Raw genomic sequence first — 21,869 nt, forward strand, 5'->3', positions numbered from 1 at the left:
TGCTGAAGCAGCAAAGCACTAGTGCAAATTTTGATCCAGATTTTACATTGTTGACACTCATGTGGCATGGATCCCTGTAGGAAGCGACTTATGATAGAGAGAGAGTAATCCAAGCCAAGAAGTCACTGATTTATTGGTGGAACATGGCAACTGTTGAATTAATCACACCGTACTGAGCTATTCTTCGTGGCTGATACCAGACCCCCAAAGCAACAAGGTCAGATTTGCCAAGTCATTTAGCTGTCTAAATCCCCTTGGGTTCAAAGAGAAGCCCTGTCCTTCGGCAGCGAGGATGCTGCTCCCGGAGAGCGCTGTGCTCCCTGAGTCTGCTATGCCTTTAAGGATTTGCCTCCAAAGTTAGTGATAAGGAAAAAGCAAACTAGTGCAATCTGAGATGAAAAGCCTCTTTTTTTCCCCTTCCAAGAACGAGCTTCGTTCGATTGCTCAGCAATAAAATCTGCTTCCGTGGGTGTGCTGAGCAGGAGGTCCAGAAGTGCCGAGCTGTGCCACGAAGTGGGCAGCAGCCAGAGCAATGGACGGGGCACACGCTCAAGGAGATGAGTCAGCTGAAAGGAAAGTGGGTTTTCTTATTATTGTTTGCCCTTCACATGCTGAATCTCTGGGGCAATGGGCATAACACCCTGCTCCTTCGCCTGAGCCTATGAAACAACCCAAAGCACAAGAAACACCCAGGCACAGGGGAGAGGAACGGGCACAGCCCTTTCTAGGTGTTTCCCATGTCTGTTCCCACAAATGATGGAGCTTCTTGGCTCTGCACGGACCTTCTCCTGCCCCACACCTCTGCGAGACCTGGCTGGGCTTTTACGTCCGTCCCAATGCTCTGTCCCAGCTGCCAGGCCGCTGCAAGGGTAAACCCACCGAGTTTAGCTCCTTTAGCTCTTCCACTAGCGTGGGGACCAAAGAAGGATACAGCTTGCAAACAAGCCAGATCCTGGGACAGTTTATTCTGACCATCTGTGTCACACGCTGCTGGTCCACACTATAAGAAGCCCCTTTTTCTTCTGCAATCCACTACAGGGTCAGTCAGTAACATTTCATTTCCCTATAGGATGGGGGAGCCTCATGGTCTATAAGGGACTATTGCACACATGCAGCTAAGCACATATAGATACGTTTGACTCTGGGAAGACGGGGATTTGGGGAACTCACTGTGCCTCTATGAAATACATTTTGAGCGTGCAGAATAGCAGCAGCTTTTATTAACTATAAATTGCTAGTTACAGAAAGCTGCACATATTGCATAAGAAATAGAAGAGCTTCAGTGAGTTATTGTTTTTTTAAAAGCCTTAGCTACAAAATAGTAGCACATACAAATAATCAGGACAACTGCAGTGATTAATGAAATTTTTTTCTTTGGGAATACAGGTTGTAATTTGGGGAAAAAACAGCTGAATACTTCTACTTCACAATTCTTGATTTTTTTATTTAATTGTAATTCACTTATATCATTTACTTAATTATAAGTGCATAGTTGTAATACTTCCATGATTTGTACATAAAGGAACATCAAGCATCATCTCAAAGGGCAAAGTGATTACATTTGAGTAATTTCTCATATTAAAAATCTTACCCTTTAGGTATCTGATTAAGATTCATCATTTCTCCTTATATCAATATAATTAGTATCACTGCAAACACATCCTCAGTAGAACAGATATGTTTCAGAAAAATAACTCTGCGCATGTGTTTGAGTTCAGCCATGATAATTAATGTGCAATAACACTCGGAGAAGAGTAGCACTCTTATGAGAGGAGCATGTATTCCCAGCAGTCCGCTGCTGGGTGGGAGCAAAAAAAATGCATGGGAGATACTTTCAGTTCAAAGAAATACTGCTTTTTGGTTATGCCACTGAGAGAACAGTGTAAAGTCTGAAACAAGGCAGAATTGTCCACTAATATTTCTCGTCATCGGTTTTAGGCCATAAACAGCCCGTCCGTAAGTATTCGCACAGTGCGGCACAGGCGTGGGACTGTCCGACTGCCTCGTGAGAGGGTGTTGTGAATGCAAGAGCAAAAAGGACAGGCTTATGGCTTAACTGTAGCAAACTCGGCACTGGATGTCTTTGTTTTTCTGGCTATTAAATTCCAAAAATAATATGGTATTCATTTAAGAGTGGGTATGATTTTCCCCACGTGGCAGCGCAGTCATAAAGAAAGAGACATACCGCTCCATTGCTCTGCCCTGCTACTCTGGCTGTATTTGGAAAAGCTTTTAAGAGATGAAAGGAGTAGGGAATGGGCAGAGTCTGCTTCCAGCTAAGCACAAACAGAAGGGGAGTGATTTGATTGAGCTAGGAAGAAATTAGTTGTACCCAAACCAAAAAGAGATGCAGGAGCAGTTGCGAAAATCAATTTCTTTTCCAGATTCATGCTAATATGTTCTGCCTTACACTGGTGTAGATGGAAAGAGAAAGCTTAACCTTTAGATGCTTGTCAGAAATAGGGGGAAGGATTGCATGTAATGCCACTGGATTGAATTATAATTGAGGCAGTGAGTTAAAACAGAGACAACCTGCTTGTATTGATGGGTACAAATTTCTTGTCTAGTGTTATATTGAATTTCTCTTTCAGTGTTTTCTCTATTTCTTCATCTGCAAGGATTCTGATTTCCACCAGATCCATATTATCCTTATAATTGTACTTTATCTCGGTGAGTTTCCACCCCACCAGAGCCCGGACGCCGTCAGCGGTCTGCAGGCTGCAGATAGACTTTGTCACAAACAGAGAGTCAGGCGCTGTCTGCAGGTGAGCGTTGCGGGATCTGAACTCTTCGATGTCTCGTGGCTGAAGGGTAAAGAGATAAACCCGACGGCAAACTTCTTTTTCCACGTTATGGGAAGTGGAGACGCTTTGGTTGGGAACCCACTGCTTCCTTTTCACCTTCTCAAGATACCAGACCCCGCTCTCCTCCTGGAAGCGAAAGACCCCAGGAGTCTGCGGCTGGTCTGTCCCCGAAATCAGCTCCATTGGCTGCCACATCTGGTAGGCCATCCCAAACCCGCCGTCCACGATGTAGGACTTGTCATCAAGCACCACTTTTAGCAGCAGATGATCGATTTCATCTGCATACGCGTTGTACTCTGGGACATAAACTTTTGATCCCAGAAGGGTGACGTCGTAGCCGAGGGTTTTCAGGACCCAAGATAAAAGGTGGTTGTTTTCCATGCACCAGCCCCCACGTTTCTTCCTCACTATCTTGTTGTAAGTCACTTCCAGGTCGAGCTCAATGCTTTCCCCACAGTGGATGCTGAGGTTTTCAAAAGGGACCGCTCGGACGTGGTGCTGGAATATATCCGACAAGGTAGCCAGGTCTGGCTTATCGTAGGAGCCCCGGTAAGAAATTCTGGTAAAATACTCCTTGATGTCCATGCTGCCTCTGAGAGAAGGGTGAAAAAAAAATAATAGGTTGTGTCAGAAGTGACGGAAGGATCTTCCCCATCCCTTATAATAGGGCACTCATCAGTATGGGCAGCCTGCTCAGAAGAGGAGCGGGATTTGACTAATGGCCCTATCAAAAGCAGCTGAGCATGAGTATTAGCGCTGAGGGAAGCCAATGGGACACTGCTGATGAGCACAAATGTTATTTTTAATTGTTTCTTTTACAGCTGTGACGAGAGTCTCCAGCTGTGCTAAGCACATTTCAGTAGAGAGTTCCTGCCCAGCAAAGCTACAAATCTCTGTAGGAAGGAACAAAACCAGTAGCAGCACTGTTTGCCTGCTAGAAATTATAGGAACTGAGACTCTCCAGATCTGAACTGCTTTACTCGTGGTTTGACTCAGCGAAGCAGAAGCAGAAAACAAACCCTCCCACTCTTGCAGAGCAATCCAGAGCCTCCTCTGCAACCAAATCTGAAGTAAATCTGCCCTGCCGTGGTATTTCCTTCATTATTTAGGCAGCTTGGCACAAGCTGGTCTCACCTGCTCCTGCTCCCCGTGCTGGTGGTAGCAGACATGACCTGGAGTGCAGAAGGGTTTTTTTAGGGCAGAAAAGGCTGTGGGATGTTTTTTGCTGCATCTGCTGTGATCCACCTCCCCGCAGCATGGCTTAGCTCCCCGGCTCTGCTAATCTCAGCCCTATGCCAGCAGCAGGAGAAAACCAAGGTTTGGGCCAAAACGACAAGTTTCCAGGGGGCCTCACATTTTCTGACATCATTTTCGGGATGCTTTTGCTCTTTCAACTCATAGTCTCGCCAGTGGTGGGTGGCTGCCTGTGAGTAAAGGACCAGGCATCGCCTTCCCCATCCCAACTGCAGCAGAAGGGCTCAGCGGGAGGCTGTGTTTCATGAGCACGGGGGTGGAAAGCAGCTTGAGCCCTCCCAGCCCTTGATGGTAAGGAAACAAGAAAGGGATTTTGACGTAGCGCAATACTTTTGTTACTCTTCCCCAGGCACTGCTAAATTTCAGACAACTCTGAGTACAGAGCGGTGTTGTTCAGATTATTGACCCGGGAGGTCCCAAAATGTTCTCAAGTTCCTGTGTACGATTCTTAAGGAAAAATCATAAGAAAAAGTCCAACTGTTCCAAAAGGATTAAATTCTCAGTCTGATGAAAAATGGTACACACCAAATTGCATGGGAATTTTGGAAAGATACTTTCAGCATATAAACAAAGTAATGAAAATGAAAAATTTCCATTTGGTGTAATATCCTGGCGGAAACAGAGGGTGTCCTCATTTGGCTCCCCATATTTCCTAACCTAGAGATCTGTAACTATTGCATCATGGCCACCTCCACGTCTCCGACACCCAACAAGCAGGCCTGAATGATCCCACATCGGGTTAAGAGCATCAGGTCCTTATTCAGGCGATTCTCTTTGTTCAGCTTTTGGCTCATTCCCAAGCTTTTCCCCAGTTCTTTTTCCCAGAACTACAACTCTCTTCATTTTTGAAAACTTGGCAGAAACTTAGTTCTTGCCGTGTGAACTTTAAACCAGCATGAGCAGCAATGAGCTGGCTTTCCCTTTCTTTCTCCCTTTCTTTCACTTTGACACAGCAGGCAAAACACATGTAGTAATTTTTACTTAAAGGGAAAATGTTCGTGTGAGGTTTTTCTGTCTGTCTGTCCATCTCTTGTGGGTGTTTATAAGGCCCTTTCAACTGTGGTATGTGAAATAAGTCAGATGGCAGGCATGCCTGATCTGCTTGAGGCTGATAACTGAGTAAATAAACCAGCGTATCTATTACACCGAGCGGCTGAGTGTTCCCCACTCTGCCATTACACCGTTTTCTGCTGTGTTTTGTTTTCAAACAGATTTAACTTCCTGGTCAGGGAGCGCTCAGCTACCAAGATTCAGGGTTTAAAAAAAAGGCTTACCTGGAAAACCAGTCCAACCACCAGTGTCTCTCCGGGGTTTGGGGGGGGGTGGTTTTAGGCTAAAGCAAGTGGCGTGGCTGGCTCTCCTTTACCTAGTGCAGACAGGGCTTGAGGACTGTCTTCCAGCTCCTCTTCAGGGGAATGTGTTTTCCCTCAACTTGCTTTCACCCGCCTCTGTCAGACTGCAAAAGCTGGGGAAAAAAAAAAAAGGCAAATGCAGAAGGGTGGAGCATGAGAGCTGCAGTGAGCGAGCAAAACCAACAGCAGTGACTCAACACGCATGCAAAACCTGGTTGTTATCAGAGCAGAGGCTGCTTCGCGTTTTCACTCGTTTCGTGCCTTCTGCAGGGGCTAGCTTGTGCTGTGATGAAAAGGGTATTTTTTTTGTTTCAGTAGCTAGCTGAATGCACTTGGGTAATATATATTTTTTTCCCCGGGTATTAGGTTACTGTTTGTTTGGAAACATGGGGAAGAAATCTTGCATGCATTCAGTGAAAAGGTTTTTGCACCGTTTCTGAAAAGCAGCAAGTTTTTGGCACAGTAATTTGCACCTGCAGCCCCCTTGCCCCGGTCAGCTCACACAAGAACTTCAGCGCTGCCTTTACTTAATTTGCTCTCTATGATTTACGTGCAATTTTTTATTACAGTAAATTTCATAGAATGTAAGAAAGCACTGGGACAGCAGCGTGTCTTCTTTGGTCTTTGCCCACAAGTAGCACCTGAGGATGTCGTGGTGGTGAAAATGCTATTGGCAAAGTGATGACTATGGAATGCTAACACATAGGGAGCTCCATCCTTTCGGTGTGTTTCATACTGCTTTTGTATCTACAAATTTTACTTGCATTTTGCCAAGCTAAGTCTTATTAATTCTCTCATACATATAGCTGGATCCTTTCTTGTTAGTTCCCCAACAGTAGTTTCAGTCCTTCACATTTAATATCAACGGCAAGTTTCATTCAAATACTGATTTATTGGAATAATTAGCAGAGATAATAAATCAGACCAAATAGAGATGTCTGTGGTAACCCATTACACCACCCTACTCCCATATCAAAATTTGTCTCTTTATCATCCCATCAGTGGCCGGCGTTTGACCCCACAAGCGAGAATCGATGCCCAAGCTGGGAGGCGCTGAAGGGAATGCATTACCTGCCCTCGTCAGGCTCCTCTGGGCACATCCAATTTGGTACAAAGAGAAAGTTCATATTCCCGGGTGGATCTTGCTGTACATGGAATAATCCCTTCTCTTCCCACAGGCTAAGAGCCCCTCATTTTGACAAAGAGAAGCCAGAAGCCAAAACCAAGCAGGCAGACCTGCAGTCCTGGTGGGAACCGTACCGAAATGAAGCCCGTGGACCCGTCACTGTGCGATGTGCGAGCAGACCCGTCCGTGCTCCTTGCCCAGAGTCATCTGGGACCACAGATGGTGCCAGAAGTGGACACTTGTCGTGCTCCCTTGGGCAAACGTGTGAAGTGGTTGGGGATCTGTTCCAGCTGACTTTGGGGTTTCATTAAGACACAAGCATTTTCTAACCAAGTAGGAGCAAAACCCATTTCTCCTGGTACTTTGATACTCAGCTTTTCTCAACTCCTCTCCCTATAATGTAGCTCTGATATTGAGCATTTTCTTCCTGTGTCTTTCAAATTCTCATCCCAACTCACTATCCTGTGCCGTCATTCCTGCATCACTCTCCTTTTTCTTCCCATCCTGCACATTTTGCTCCTCAAGCCATTAAAACCACGAGCTCTCATTCTCCCCAGGCGTGCCCAAGGCCATCAGAGAGCAAAGCTCACTCAATGAGCACTAAAGGTAAGGAAAGGCTGATCTTGACCCACGAGCCTTGCCAGAGTCTGTTTGCATTTCAGCTCTGTGCCAGGTCATTGGGGCTAATTTCAGGCTTTGTGGGGCAATAAACTGCAATCACGGCTGCTGGGTAACGCGGCCGTGATGGTGCCTGCACCCATCCCCAAAAGCAGCAAAGGGCAAAGCCCGGCTCGGGCCGGCTGGGTTGCGGGGAGCGTGACTGCGGGGTGAAAGTGCAAATGGGAATGTCCTTGGAAAGGATATTGCTGTCCACCTGGACACCGTAATGCAGTTTCCCACCTTGGTGGGAGCTGAAGCTGGTTGAGCTTTTTCCAGAAGACCCTCAATGTTATTGCACTCGCTTTTATTTCTTTATAAATTTAAACTGTTTACAGCATTTCATTTATTACTGAAATCCTTCTCTCATCCTAACCCTCCTGAGAGGCTGCATCAAATATCCCTCCTTCCCCACTTTAACAGGGTATTATATGCTGCAAGATTTGCCCGGGGAAATAAAAGCATAGGGTGCCCTGTTTGGGGTAATAGTCACGTGTCTGCTCAGTTAAACAGCTCCCCTCTGTAATGACCTCTGTGATGGGCTGTATAACAAAGCAAGGTATATTATATTATATTATATTATGTTATAATTATTATATTATATTATATTATATTATCTGGATGCTTAATATACAAACTATATGGTATTCTACTTAACTATCTTGTTTTGGTGGGGAGGAGAGAAGAGAGACTTTTAAAGTAATAAAACAATCGAGGTGTTTTAAATAGAATTAGTATAAAATCTTAAATTCTTACACAAGGTCAGATTCTCCCATCCTGCTGAGCTCTGGGTCACTGGAAAAGGAAACGCTGCACACCCTGTGCCGAGTGGCTGGCTCTAGCCTTTCATTTCCAAAGGGAATTTAGTACATGTAGGCTGCCCTAACACAAGACTGGTAAATAGTATTCAGAGCCTATAAACATATTCATAATGGCAGAACTCCCTCATGCTTTATATTCATTGCCTTTCTTATGTAATTATAGATATCAAATAGCTGTGGCTACATAACTTTCTGGATTTGTATCCGCAGCATCCACCACATGCAGTTTTGGTGGTGTCCAGCCCACTGGCCGAAGGATGAGCCTGCAACTACAGCAGCAGCGTTTGCTCATGGGACTACAGAAGGGAGTACCTGTGCTGGACATTGCTTGGCTTTTTCTCAGTGAGGAAGACACCAAATCTCGATTTTAGTGTTTCCACTGTCTGAGTCATCTTTCTGAGGGCTGGTGAGTGTCAGAAATTATCTTCTCAGCTTATCTTTACCCTGCCAATATGAGGTTTTTCACACAGGCCAACACCAAGGGTGCTAATGAAGACCGAGGAGACCACTTTGGTCTGTAGGGCCTTCCAGTCCTGAGGGTTTCAGCATGAATCTCTTACATGTAAGTGGTGGTAATTCAGTTAAATTGCATTACAAGGGGAACAATCGGCTTTTCTACATGAATGGCTTTATCTCATAGAGGGTTTGAAGCAAAAAAACATTTTAAGTAACTGCTTTGATGAAAAACATGCCCATACATCTGGCTGTTATTTTCCTGTGAAATGTGACAGCTGCAGTGGGACATGTCGGGGTGGGATCCTCGTCGAAGCGTGGTCACAGCACCGTGGGGACACCCTATAGCTGCTTCTGCCACTCCGGTGTGAGGCTCCCGGGTGCATATTAGGAAGAAGAAGTTGTCTTCCATTTCACAAGCAATAATCTCACCCTCAAAGTGCTGTTACCATCTCCATCTCATGGGCCACCTCTCCTGGAGATGTCAACAGTGTTGTCAAACTATGAAAATGTTGAGGAGAAAGTCCTGCAGATTGGAAAGCAGAGAGTCGTGCTGGTTTCTCTGAACGTGCCGGTAGCTGGGTCTGCGAGGGCTGGCAAGCAGCTGGGGAGGCCCCGAGCCATGGTAGCAGCAGCTTTGCTGGCATCTGGAGACAAGGAGTGGTGGAGAGCACTGAAGAGGAGGATGAAGACAAGGAGAGCAAGATGGTGTGTAGGCACGAACGCTGCTTGTCCTGGTAGTTGGAGAAGGGGCTGGAGGAGAAGCCAGCAGCCTGGTTAACAGCCTGGGAGCTTTCTGTATCCAATTGCCTGCCTTGCCCAGGGCTGCTGCGGCCAGTGAACTCTTTACCAAACACTTTGGGTTACCGTCCTGGTTTTGGCTGGGATAGAGTTAATTTTCTTCCTAGCAGCTATTATAGTGCTGTGTGCTTTCGCAGCAGCTCTTTGGCCAGCTTTGCCCTGTCTCCACTAGCTCCTTCATGAGAGAAATGCTGTCCTACCTGGGCTCACATACTTTTCCTGTTGCCCACCTGGTACGTCCACAATCCCCGTGGCCAGAGACTCCTCTGGTTTTTCCTTCTGAAGGCTCTGGTTCAAGACGAGCTGATCAGCAGTTAGCAGTGGTCTCCTCCGGGATCTGGGGTGTGTAGGTACTGATCCTGGAAGCAAAATAAACCAAAACTCACCCTGCCACACTCGGACACATTTTTCTCATGCAGCACTCGGACATGCCGATAAGGCAGCACCGGGAGGTCAACTTGGATGGGCAGGAAAGGAGGTGGGTCCCCCATCCCGGGCAGGGAAGGGAGCTCAGGCAAAGGGTCGGCAGACCCCAGCCCTTTCCATGCTGAGTGTTTGGAGCAATGCACATCTGCAAGACACAGCTGCAGTTTGCACTCCTTTCTTCCGTGTCTGATTTTCCCCCTCCTCAGCTCCCACAAGCGCTGCCCAGAACGCTCCTTACCAGACCGGAGGTAAGACAGCACCAGCGGGGTCACATGTAAGTGGCTTCAAACAAGAAATTCAGCTCGGCAGGAACAGGATCAGAAACCAACTCTCCTCCCCAGGGCCCGGGGGGCAGAGCCAGCGGCTCCCTCCCCAGCCCGGGATACCTCTGGCTGCAGCTGCCCCCCAGCAGCCGTGGGGCTGCCCCCGGTCAGGGCACCCTCCTGGCGAGCCGGAGGTGGCTGCGTGATTTATCCCCACCACAAAAGTCAGCAAATGGGGTTTTTTTTCCCCCTTCCAGAAAGTTCAAACCACCACGTTATCACACAGCACCACTGCTTTCTGCAACGCTTGGCAGAGTGGGTCCATCCCGCCGCAGGGCACAGGGCTTCAGCTCCCTCCCAAAATCATCGGGGAGGTAGGGATTACCTCTCGGCAGCTTCCCAGGGAGCTTGGACACCCAGCATTTGCTTGTGCCTGAGGTTCTACTTTTGCAACTTAACTTTGCAAGAAGTGCACGACCTCCCTTCCCTCTCTCTTCATCTGACCATTGCACACACTGCCGCAAAAATATTCCAGTGCTTCCCAAATCAGTATGTAATATGCACCCAGAGCACCTTTGGAGACCCAGGACATTAATCTTTCTCTCTTCATTTCAATGTCCTATCTAGAAATTGGATGTATTCCATTTTACTGGCTTTTTGTGCAGATAAATGCTCCCATGATTAACCAGTTAATAATTGCCATCATGTTACGCTGTCATTGCTGAAGGGAAGTACGACAGTGTAATATGCAATGGGGCATTGGCATTGCTGGCTGGACCTTGAGACAGTTTCATTTCACGCTTTCTAACAAGAGCTGTCCATCATGCTGTCAAAAGCCTACTTTGGACATTTTTCAAATGGGAAAATTCAGAAATTTGGAAAAATTTGGGGCTGAGGTGCTGTCACAGAGGTGCAGCTGGGCAAAATGGGCATCCACGGCAGAGCCCGCAAACAAAGCATGGGGAAATACTCAGTTGCTAAAGACCGGTGTACAATTCTCCTTAATTTCACCACATTTTCACCATTATCAGTAGCTGCTCAGTAATTGCAGGGCAATGCCTTTTCCTGTGCAGGGACAGAAAGGCCTCATTTGAAAATAAAGATCTTATGTTGGTCTAGTCCAAAAATCATCATAAGACATTCCATTAAAATTAATTAGCTGATCATTTGTAAAAATTCTGTACTGTTGCTAACAAATACATAAAATAGCCTATGATCTGGGCACACGTAATTCCACCCATTTAGCCTGCGCAAAGAGGATTGGCAAGTCAGCAGTCTCTATCATTATCAGGCACATAAATGCCTGAGTATTCAAACCTGTGCACCATCTGCAAAAAATATTATTGCAAGATATTTTAAGAGGAAAATATTCCCAGCTAATCAATAGGTGCACTGACTAAAGGAGAGTTATGTATGTGTATGAATACAGTGGGGAAAAATGAAAGTTCACTCAGCCCTCTGAAATTCCTTTGGTGAGCTCACATTTGGGACAGCAGAGAGGTACTGATGAAACACTTGCAATATTTCTGCAACTGGGATATGAAGCAACAGAAAGAACATCTCGAAGGGAAATATTCCTTAATTTTCCTAAATGGAAAATAACTTGGCTTTATAATTCATATGTCCTCCATATAGTGATCTGATTTATATTACTGGACAATTTATATATTTTTATATGTACACATATATATTAGCTCTGAAAAAAAACACCTCTGTGCCTAAATGCAGCAGCAGTCACCATTTATGTGCAGTTATTCTTGCAATGAACCTACCGAGCCCCATCCTCAGCAGGGTTAAATTGTCTTTATTCCACCGAAGCCATGGAGCAATGCTACTTGCACTCGCCTGGCTTTCAGCCTGCTCCTCCAAAAAGTTCCCCAAAAAGCTCCCCCAAAACAAAGCTGTTGTTTCAGTGAAAAGGCTCTCATTGACTTCAGTGGGAATTTGGATCAGCCCTAATTCAGGCAATCAGCCTGGAAACATGCAAAGCAGGAACAATGACACGAGTTCTGTCATTCCCATTACTCAGATTTTTTTTTTTTTTTGGAGGTAGGTGGGAGGGAAACCTTTTATCTCTGTGAAGAGTAAGAAACAGAGTACAGTGACAGCAAAGGGAAAAAAAACCAACTGCGCCTTCAGAAAACACATATTCATTACAATGCACTAACATGCATCACAGAAATAATATATGTTTGCGATGACAACGTATTCCCTCCACCCCATTGCTGAATCAGGAGTGCAATTGGGGAAAACAAAGGAGAGAGGCTCTGGATTCAAAATGCTCCCCCAGACTTACCTTTTTGGGGTTTTTTTGGCTGTGTGGTGGCAAGGCTGGAAGTTGTGGGAAGATTCAGAAGCAAGAAGATGGTCCTGCGGGGCTCTTCATTGATTCCTGGCAATAAATAGGCCCACCACAAATATCATCAGTGTCAGGCATGTCCATGGAGCTGGGTGTTTACAAAGTGGAAGGCTTTTCCCAGTGTAAAAGCCAAAGGCAGTAGAGCAAGGGTTACTGTGGCAACCTGGGCTCTGGAGCTCTTGGCTTTCCTCCCTGCTACGCACTCGTGGGGGACACTGGTGTGACTTCTAAGTGGCACTGCAGAGACTCATGGACACGTAAAGATCCTTTTCACGTGTTTTTTCTGCCTCCCCGTGCACCCACAGGTGGTATATACAGCACAAAGTAATGTGCACCACATATAGGCGTATGGAAAGGAGGAGAGACAAAATATTCACACCTGGAGCAGGAGGGGAGCAAATGGAGCTGGGAGAAATCGCCTGTGGTTTTGCTGGCTGGCACCCTGCGCACTGCTGCACCCGAGGAGGGATGGAGGGAGGAACGCGGCCCTCCGGGGGCTTGGGAGGGACTGAAAGCTGGGAAGCAGATTTTAGATACGGTCAGTGCAGGGAGTTGTAATCTGGAGAGCAGAGTGGGGACAGAATTTCACTATTGACAAGGTAATTTGTCATAGCTGGTGGGATCTAAAATCACATCCACTTCTGCATTGCTCAGCTGGGAACTGAGTGACTCTTGTGAAAAAAAATTTCAAGTTACTGAATCTAATTGTCTTCCAGGAATCAAGCTATGCCAAGAAGCAGCCCTTCCCCAAAAACCAGCTCCACGCCTGCTGTGCTGCCCCAGGGCTGATACCCGCAATATTTTTTTTTTCCCAGCAAGGACCAGTTTGATCCTTGATCGTCGGAACTGGTGAATGGCCTTTGCTGTGGGATGATGAACCTGATTAAAGTGACATCAACCCTGTGCACTTTCATCCTAGTAAAAGGCAACTAATTTCCGTGCAATGGCGATGGTACTTTCTTTTCCTCGTCACACCGTTGCAAATTGATGCTACATCCAGGTCAGTGTTTCCTCTCAGGCTGCTGAGGATGCCATCATGCTGGAAGATTGTCATCCAACTTTCCAAACCTTTATTTAATAGGAGCTGTGGTATGAAATTCTGGTGAAATAGTCCTTGAAAAGTAACCACCTGCTTTTGAAGCGGCTGGAGGCACATCTCTGCTGCTCCCCTATTTAAAATAAATAGACCTATCATCGAGAAAAGCCTACGGTTCAGCTGCACACCGTGCAGAACCACTGAGACCAAACCCAACGCTAAATTTGTCGATTCACACTAATGTTATTTTTAATTGCTTTCTCGGCAGTTGTGCTCAGAGCCTGCCTAGCGCTGGGCGCTGCGCCTCGTGTTTCATCGCAGCTCCTGCCCAGCGCAGCTCGCGACCCCCCCAGGCCAGAGCAAACAGAGACAAATATAATGTTGACAAATATAATGTTGTCACTGGGGCTGGAGACCGGGACCCTGAACCCAGGCAGGCGATGGAGTAAAGTGCCTTCAACTCAGGATAGCTTTCTGCTAAAATATCAGAGCTGTGCAAACCCTTTGGGAAATTTCCGAGACATAGCAGGACCCAGCAGCCAGCGGGCAAGCAAAGCGGCTGCAATACTCTTTTTCTTCCATTTTCCAGCTTTCATGAGAGGCACCAGGTGCTCCCCAGCCCTGTAGGGAAGATGGGGTGAGCAGGTCTGTAAACCCTTCAGCGAGCGAACCCAGTCCCCTTCATCACTCATGAAAGCACTAAACAACCTCACCAAAAGCAATCGCCAGTCCCCTCTCAGCTGTCTTTTGCCAGGTCCTTACCCACTTTGCAATTATTCTTCTAATTCCTGCCTATGCCAGCGTAGCTAATAATTTTCCAAATAGTGTTATATTGAAAGCTTTACTGAAATGCAGCACCTGAAGTCCCACTACACATTTCTTCCTTCTAGAAAATCGCTTACCTAATCATAGAAACCCAGTAGTTAATTTGGGATACTCCTGTTCTGTTGTTACTGCTCACAACAGTCAGAAGCAGCCATAGCATCTGATATGCCTGAATCTGTCTCTCCTTTATGCATGTATCTGAGGCATATTCTCCAGCGGCATCTGAAATCAGACAGTGGGAATGTATATTCTGCTTTCAGCTAATAATTGAGAGACTAAACCTGCCTGGCTGCTAGAGACTCAAGGGAAGGGCTCGGAAATCATTTGGGAGCTTCATTCTCAACTTCCATCGAAGCAGCTCCTGAATGTTTCATCATAAGAAAATTTGACTGCTTATTTATATGGCCACAGATATACCCGGTTTAAAAACACAAAATCAATTCACCAACTGCATCAGTTATTCCTCTCTGTTGCTACTCCAGCTAACCCGGCTGATTCGGTTTTCATCTTCATTTGCACAATGGAGACACGAATAGGCAATGCCCTGCCCCATCCTCGTCAGAGAAAAAGTTTCTCTTAATCATTTGCTCCGTAACATACCATTTGCTCATACCTAAGGCTTCAGCTACAGCAGGGTACTTCAGCAGGACAGCAGAATTTAAGCTCAGCCTGACCAACTGGGCATGACTGTGGTCAGACTGCCCGTCTGATATTCAAAACCAGAAGAAAAATCCTTTGTTTTTAAAACTGTCATCGGTCAATCAGTAACCTGGAGTAGAAAACATTCAATCTAAACATCACAAACCCAGTGAGTTCCTGCTGCTGCCGAATGCAAACCCAAATCCCGCTTTGATTCAAGATGCAAATCTGAATTGTAGCTTTGATGCCCAATTGATTTTCTCTCTTTATTTGTTTTTTCCTTCAGTGTTGGTCCGGCGCTCAGGCAGAGCTGCTGCAGCACCGCATATTCCTGCCACGGAATAGGGTTCATTTTGCTTTTCTCTCCCTGGGGACTAGCACGTACTTTTCAAAGCTGCACATCATTTTATTAGTTCTATTCCCAGTTTCCAAAACATCGAGCTTCTTTTATATGAATGTGCTGCAATTTAGTACCATCAGCAAACTCTGCTAAAACAGTGAGAAATACAGACCTAGCAAAGATCCCTGCGGAAACCCACCCACAGCCTTTCCCCAGCGCCGCACTTTGCTCTGTATCATCCCTGCAGCACTTTAATTCACATAATCTACCCTCATTTGTAACCCACCTTATTCCCTGGCCTCGGTTAATGATCTGATTTTCCGTGTTATGTGTTTATAATGCTGTCTAACAATAAATGTTTTATTTTCTCACTGGTAGCACCTTTGTGAAATATTTATGATCACTAGATGTCACTGTAATTTTACTCTGTCTCCGGCCCTACTGAACCAATATGAATCCTGGGCTTTAATAAGCTCACTTTAAAATCCTTTTGAAGTATTTATTAGTGATCAGAAAAATACCCAGCTGCTATCCTGATGGAGGGTTTCCTGGGGTGGGAAGACAGAACTGGCCTCGCTCCGGGCTTTGGCTGAGTTTTTATGGGCGGTTGTTAGGCTGTGGCGGTGTGAATATGCAAAACCATCCAACTTTGGAGCCAAGCGCTCACACGTGTGTGTGTGTACGTATCATGCATGGCTGCACACACAGGTTTCTGCTCAACACATGAAAGTGCTGTTAATTTTATGCTGAGTTATTAAATCCCTCCGGTGCGTGCGTGCAGGAAAATGTGTGTGCAGACACGTGCCGCCCTGGGCTGTGTGCGGTTCACTGGGGCTGGCACATCTATAAGGCAGGTTTCCCTGTAGCTTTAATGACCAAATGCCCTTAAAATTTTGTTGTTCTTTAATAATGCCCCCACTTCTCTCCCAAACATGCAGCCCAAATTCCTTCACTGTCATCTGAACACTCCCATCTCCTTCCTTTCCATCCGATCATCCCATTCCTACTGTAACTTCAGTTAATCACACAGGTTTTAGGACTCAGAAATCTCTATAGAAGTATCTTGCCTCTTTCACTTGCCTTAAAAGATTTTACAGAATGTATTTCTTCAAGGCCAACTCAAATCCAGACTCCCATTTCCTGAATTGTTGATTTCTCCATTGTACTCAGCCTTTGGGATATGACAATTTAAATATTATAGACCACACTCCTGCATAGGCACACATGGGATTTTTTTTTTTTTAATTGGAAAAAATTCACCACTGAAATTAATGGAAACACCTGCTTAAAAATAATTTGTCTCCATCCGATGACATTATCCAGATCAGCAGAATATGTCTTCACTCTGTACTCCGGGTCGCACTGGGGAATATGCCAAAAGCAGGTCTTTCAAGAAAAATCAGTTATTAGGTGTGTAGCGTAGAGGCTCCTAACTCAGCGCTGGCAGCTGAGCCCAAGGAACCAAAGCTCTTTGCTGGCATCTTTTGGTGAGCAAGGAGAAAGGACCAAGGGCCGTGGCTGTCCCCATGTCCCTGTAGTGGCAAGGGATGGATGGCAGAACTTGGCCATGTCCAAGGGAGCTTTGCAGCCAGGGAAAATAAGATCTGCTGTGAAGCAGTTACACAGAGCCACGATGGTACAAAGGATGCTGGGGTGACGTGTGCTGGGTAGAAGCTAATTGCAATATCTGCAGCAACATATTCCCTTTGTACTAGTCCACATCATTAACTTTGTAGTGGTCTAGTCTGGCAGCAACAGGTTTTTAAAGGCTCATGGGTGCCTGCCTCTCCTGCGAGCGGTAGCAAGAGGTGGGCTGTCGGGCAGGGGGTAATGCCACAAATGAAAGGCACCTTCTAGCTTGCTACTTTCACCCAAATTATATGGCCTGTCCACCTCTATTAATCCCAACATCTTGGCTGCTCTAATACGTTACATTCTGGTATCGACGCCATCTCAATTCTGATGAGCCTTTCTATTCAGGATTCATTAAAAAGAGCCTAAATGAGCAATAATGCTTCTGGACAAGCATTTTATTTTTCTGTGGAGCAACCAGAGGAGCTTTGTTGGTTCCCATGATGTCAAACACCTTTCATCTTCTGTGCCAGCCACAGCCTAAAAAGTCCTAAATTCCCTTTGAATTCTGTTGATTAGTTGAAGCGACACAGTCCTCTCTTTAAAAACTCTCCTCCACATCTCGCCCAACGGGACGCACCACATTTTGCCTAATGAGTAACAGCAACACAAAAATCAGAAGATAAGAGACTTTTAAAAGTTTTGCTGCTGAATTTAGACAAATATTCGGGCTATGCTGCTAATCCTAAAAAATGACTGGGAGCCTTGTTAGTACAACCACATCTATGTTAGATTAGAGGCCAGTAGACAGAAGTATCTCCTTGTTAATCGGAGACCCATTAGTCCTAGGGTAAAGCTAATATAGAGTCACCAGTGCTTTGCCTGGGGGAGGAGGAGTGGGTTTGGGGTGTCTTGGGTGCAGCACCCCAGCTTTGCATGCACCCACTTGTCAAGCTCGGGGCCCCGAGGGCCGATGTCCGTGATGGACACTTGCAGTCACGCCAGCTCTCTCTTTGGGTTCCTCTGCCAGGAACAGCGCTGAAAGGTCTTTCATCAAGATAACTGGTAAAAAAGGGAAGGAGGGACAGAGAAACCAAAGGACTAAAGCGACTAACTAATGAAAATTACATCCTGGATCTATTTTCATATGTATAGCAGATTCTTCTTGAGGAATTGCGTGAATTTTCTTATTTGGTTTGAAGGGTTATAAATTACCTAGGAGCCTGATTGTGCATACATAAAAAGTGTTGAAACAGTTCAATTACAGGTGTGACAACTTTAAGCCCCATTTAAACATGGGCAACCCCCTATGCATAGAACCTCTCTCCAGTTCATTGACTTATTTCAATGTAATTCAACTCAATCAGGGACCCTTTCAACAAAACCCAACATAAACCACTGTCAATCCAAAGTGAGGGATTGCATATTAAGAGTTAGCACACATTTCATTTCATCGGTTGAAAAACAGATTAATATTACATGGAAAACAGTTCAAAATGAGACTAAAGTTATGTGGAACACCCTTACATAAACATTACTGTAAATCATATTTTTAAACAGGTTTAATCTTTGTTTACCCAGAAATACCCCAGAAGACTAACTTGAACAATACAGGGCTATGAATTCATAGCACAGATTAGTTAAAGCAGATGGCGAGCTTGTGTGGATGCGCTCCGTCAGAGAAAATGTGGCCATAATTGGATTTATTTTAATTCACTTATACTTTCACTACAGAAGAAATGCTGCTAAAGTTCCTCATGCAGACAAGCCCTGAGGTTAGGGCTTTCACGGAGCTTCTGGTTTCCTTGCTCTCAACTCTAGTTTGAAAATTGGACTTAAATGCAAAATAACATTAGGTGCTTATAAATGAAAGTGAATCCCTAGTCTTAAAACCTTTATTCATGGTCAGACCTTGCCTCCTTAATTCACTCTGACTAGCACTTCATGCAGGAGGCCCTGAATAAAATGATACTCCCCATAAAGAGCATCTCACTTATCCAAGTGTTTTGCACAGACTAGGCTAATGCTGGGCACGGGAGGGCATATCGCTCACCTCCAGCAGTTTCAATTTTCACATGCTTTCCAGCAGAGGAAGGAGACAAGTTCCCGTCGCGAGGTGCCATCCCTGCCACACAGTGCAGAGCCAGGGGAAGGCAGGCGACAGCCTTCTCCAGCCGCACCTGCTGCTGCCCCCTTGGATGTGCTGCATTCCCACCTCCGTAGCCTGCCTCCCTTCAGGGATTTTCTTTCCGCCTCTTGATTTGTAGGCTTCTTGTATTCCCACACAGCCTAGCTGCTACCTGGATGGTACCTAATCATCATTTTTAACCTGGGTTCTTGTTAAAAGGAAGGCGGCTTGCTTTTTCCTCCTAGAAAGGTGCTGGTGGTCTAATTCCTGACTTGCCGGAGGATGTGTGCAGTGGCTGTGAGCGCTGTGCCCCAGCCAGAAAGGGGGAAGGGTTCACTTCTCTCTGTACTGAGCTGTAATGGGTGTAAATATATCCAGTAATTACAGGCATATTGCTGTGCAAACACATAATAAATGCAACTCATTTCCTTATGACTTATACATAATGGGTCACCCGCGTTACTAGCTGGACCACATGTTGCATTGACTGGCCATGCTGAAACCTGCCAACCGCATCATCACAAGCCTCAGTTTCCCTTATAATTTCCCAAATGTTCTCGCTTTCAGACTGCCCCAGCAAATCGTGAGCGCAGGATGCACGCGAGCGGCTGACCAGCTGCCAGCAGCCCGCAGCCAAGCCGGCTGGATGGCCACGGGAGCGCGTGGAGATGTGCGACTGCAGAGGCAGATGGTGCGTGGGGAGGAACTGTAGATACACCTCTGGTATCTGTTTATTTCACCACATTTAATTGATGCTAGCTCTTTTTTGTGCGTGTGTTTATTCTATGTTTCAATCTGAGAAATACTGGCTGGGTGAGGCAGCGCCCAGTTAATGAAAGGCTATGGTTGCATGCTGAAGTATGGAGAGCGCACCATCAGAAATACAGTGCTGCCGCGCGTGCCAGCCTTGCCCCCAGATTAGTCACTCTGAAATTATTACTGATTTGTTCGAGCAGAACCCAAATACAATCATCTCACTCGTTCATCACTACAAAAATCAAAGTATGTTTCCCCATTCAAGGCACAGAGCGGAGAGCAATGGGAAAAGACTAACCTGGCATCTGCGCTCAGCCTTACAGGGTGGGTAACCCTTCCCTGAGCCTGCCCTGGGGGAAACAGCTGCCAAGAGCCCTCCAATACACAGATGCTGCTTCCTTTCTGCATTTGTTTTTTCAAACATTTTCTCAGCCATACTTATCTACGTACCTCTGATACATAGTGACAGTAGCCTGTTCTTGCAGGCTGCACAACCTATGCGTTTAAACTCAAATCACATCAGCGTTTCTTGTCTAAGTCTACTTGGCACAAAAATCAGTCTATGTCCCACCCCAAAATTTCCAGCTTCACAGAATATTTCTTTCTGTATTTGCTAATTAACACATAATGTCATATTATTTTCCTTGCAATTGACTTTTCACAATATTTCTGTAATTGGCCTAAATTTCTCTCACTGGACATCTGCAAACTAATCTTCCTATGTTAACGTTTCAGCAAACAGCCAGTCTGTGGGTGCTGGTGAGTGCATCGCCCGCAGAGCGGGGTGGTGGGACACGGGAGGCTGTCCTAAAGGAAAGCAGGATTTGGGGGACAAAAGGCTGCGTTGGTGACGTTACCTTTTTTTGGTCTCTCCAAAGCATCCCAGGTGCTGGGTATGACCGGGAACATGAGGACGGCAGGGGAGCGTGACGGCACTACTTGGACAGCTGCGCTATTCAAAGAAATTCCAGTGATATTGTCCTTGAGCAAGATGGGGAGGTCTCTAAATTCAGGTTGTGTAAGTCTGTTCGTCTTGAAAGGCTCAATATTTCCATCTTTGTTTTGTGCACAGCATGCTTAAACATCCAGAGGGAAGGTATTCTCACCTCTAATATCACTGCAAATTCCCAGCAGCCACTAGATGTCACCACGATTTTACTTGCTTTCTAGTCTGTACCCAACCGGGGACCATAAGAACACGGGAAAATAATTAATCATTAATAATACAAAATTATTCACCTATTACAATGAAAGAAGGGGGAAAAGTGACCCAGACTCCTGCTTTTGTGTATGCCATCTCTGAGAGTATTTAGGCAGAGCACCTGTACGCATGGATACGACTTTTAATTTGTCCCTTGATGGCAGGAGGATAGTTTGATATCGTAATGATCGAGTTTCTCCAGCTAGGCATCAGGCTAAAACTTACTTTTGTTAATGCTTTTATCGGACATCTATTTAATTCTCCAACCTTGTTAGCTTTAAAGTTATCCCCCCCACTTGGTAATCCTGCCCGAAGAGAAGCAGCTAAGGGAGAGCAGCATCACCTGGGCAGTAAAGTGGACAAGGAAAGATTTGGGGATGAGATGAACCAAATGGCTCCACATGCAAACAAATCAGCAAAGCCACTTCTGGGAATACCTCTGTCTCCAAACTGTGTGAAGCCATAGGAAAACAAAGGGCTCCAGTGATCAGTGCAGCTGACATTCATTTTCATTAACCTTCACTGGTTAATTATAAACTGTAACCATGCCATTCATAATCTGGAGGATAAAGATTAGAAATTGTGTTCATAATCCCACGAGGCTCCACTTTATCTCTCACCTCACAGGCACAGTGTCATGTAAACGCAGCCCCAGGCAGAGGTGGGATTTTGGCAGCCCACCGCAGGCTCGGTGAGCGCTGGAGCCCAATTGCAGTGTCCCAGCTTCTACACCTGTGCCAGCATAAAATGCAGGAAACCTCCCCAGATATGTGCTCAAACACATGATGCACAAAGCAAGTTGTGTGTGCAAATCCTACCAGGTACGTGCTGAAGCCTCCCGTTGTGGCGGCACAGCCCATGCCATAGCCATGCCAAGGCCTAAAAATCAGTCTTTGCTTTTGGTGATTCTCTCTCTCTCTAACACTAAAGAACTGGTGCTAGTTCATGTGTCTGTCCATTAGACATTGAACTTAAGATCTGGCTTTTAAGATATTTAGATACTGAATTGAGCAGAATCCTTTGCTTTTTCTTAAAATCCCTGGTCTCCAACTGCTG

The 21,869-nt window shown here is 45.8% G+C and overlaps 1 protein-coding gene across 1 annotated transcript; it reads right to left on the bottom strand.

The window, feature by feature from the left end:
* Positions 1 to 1,163: 1,163 nt before the first annotated feature.
* LOC143165548 (arylamine N-acetyltransferase, pineal gland isozyme NAT-3) lies at positions 1,164 to 5,473 on the bottom strand. The gene is made up of 2 exons (XM_076349052.1): positions 5,333 to 5,473; positions 1,164 to 3,396 (listed from the first exon to the last, which is right to left on the bottom strand). Exon 2 carries the CDS (start codon positions 3,387 to 3,389, stop codon positions 2,517 to 2,519), a length of 873 nt encoding a protein of 290 aa, XP_076205167.1. The 5' UTR covers positions 3,390 to 3,396; positions 5,333 to 5,473; the 3' UTR covers positions 1,164 to 2,516.
* Positions 5,474 to 21,869: the final 16,396 nt, after the last annotated feature.

Source organism: Aptenodytes patagonicus, chromosome 11 (assembly GCF_965638725.1).
Source record: "Aptenodytes patagonicus chromosome 11, bAptPat1.pri.cur, whole genome shotgun sequence".
Classification (NCBI taxonomy): Eukaryota; Metazoa; Chordata; class Aves; order Sphenisciformes; family Spheniscidae; genus Aptenodytes; species Aptenodytes patagonicus.

What these genes read in the sequence shown, in the direction of transcription:
- LOC143165548 (XM_076349052.1), bottom strand. Translation starts at nt 3,389, where the DNA reads ATGGACATCAAGGAGTATTTTACCAGAATTTCTTACCGGGGCTCCTAC.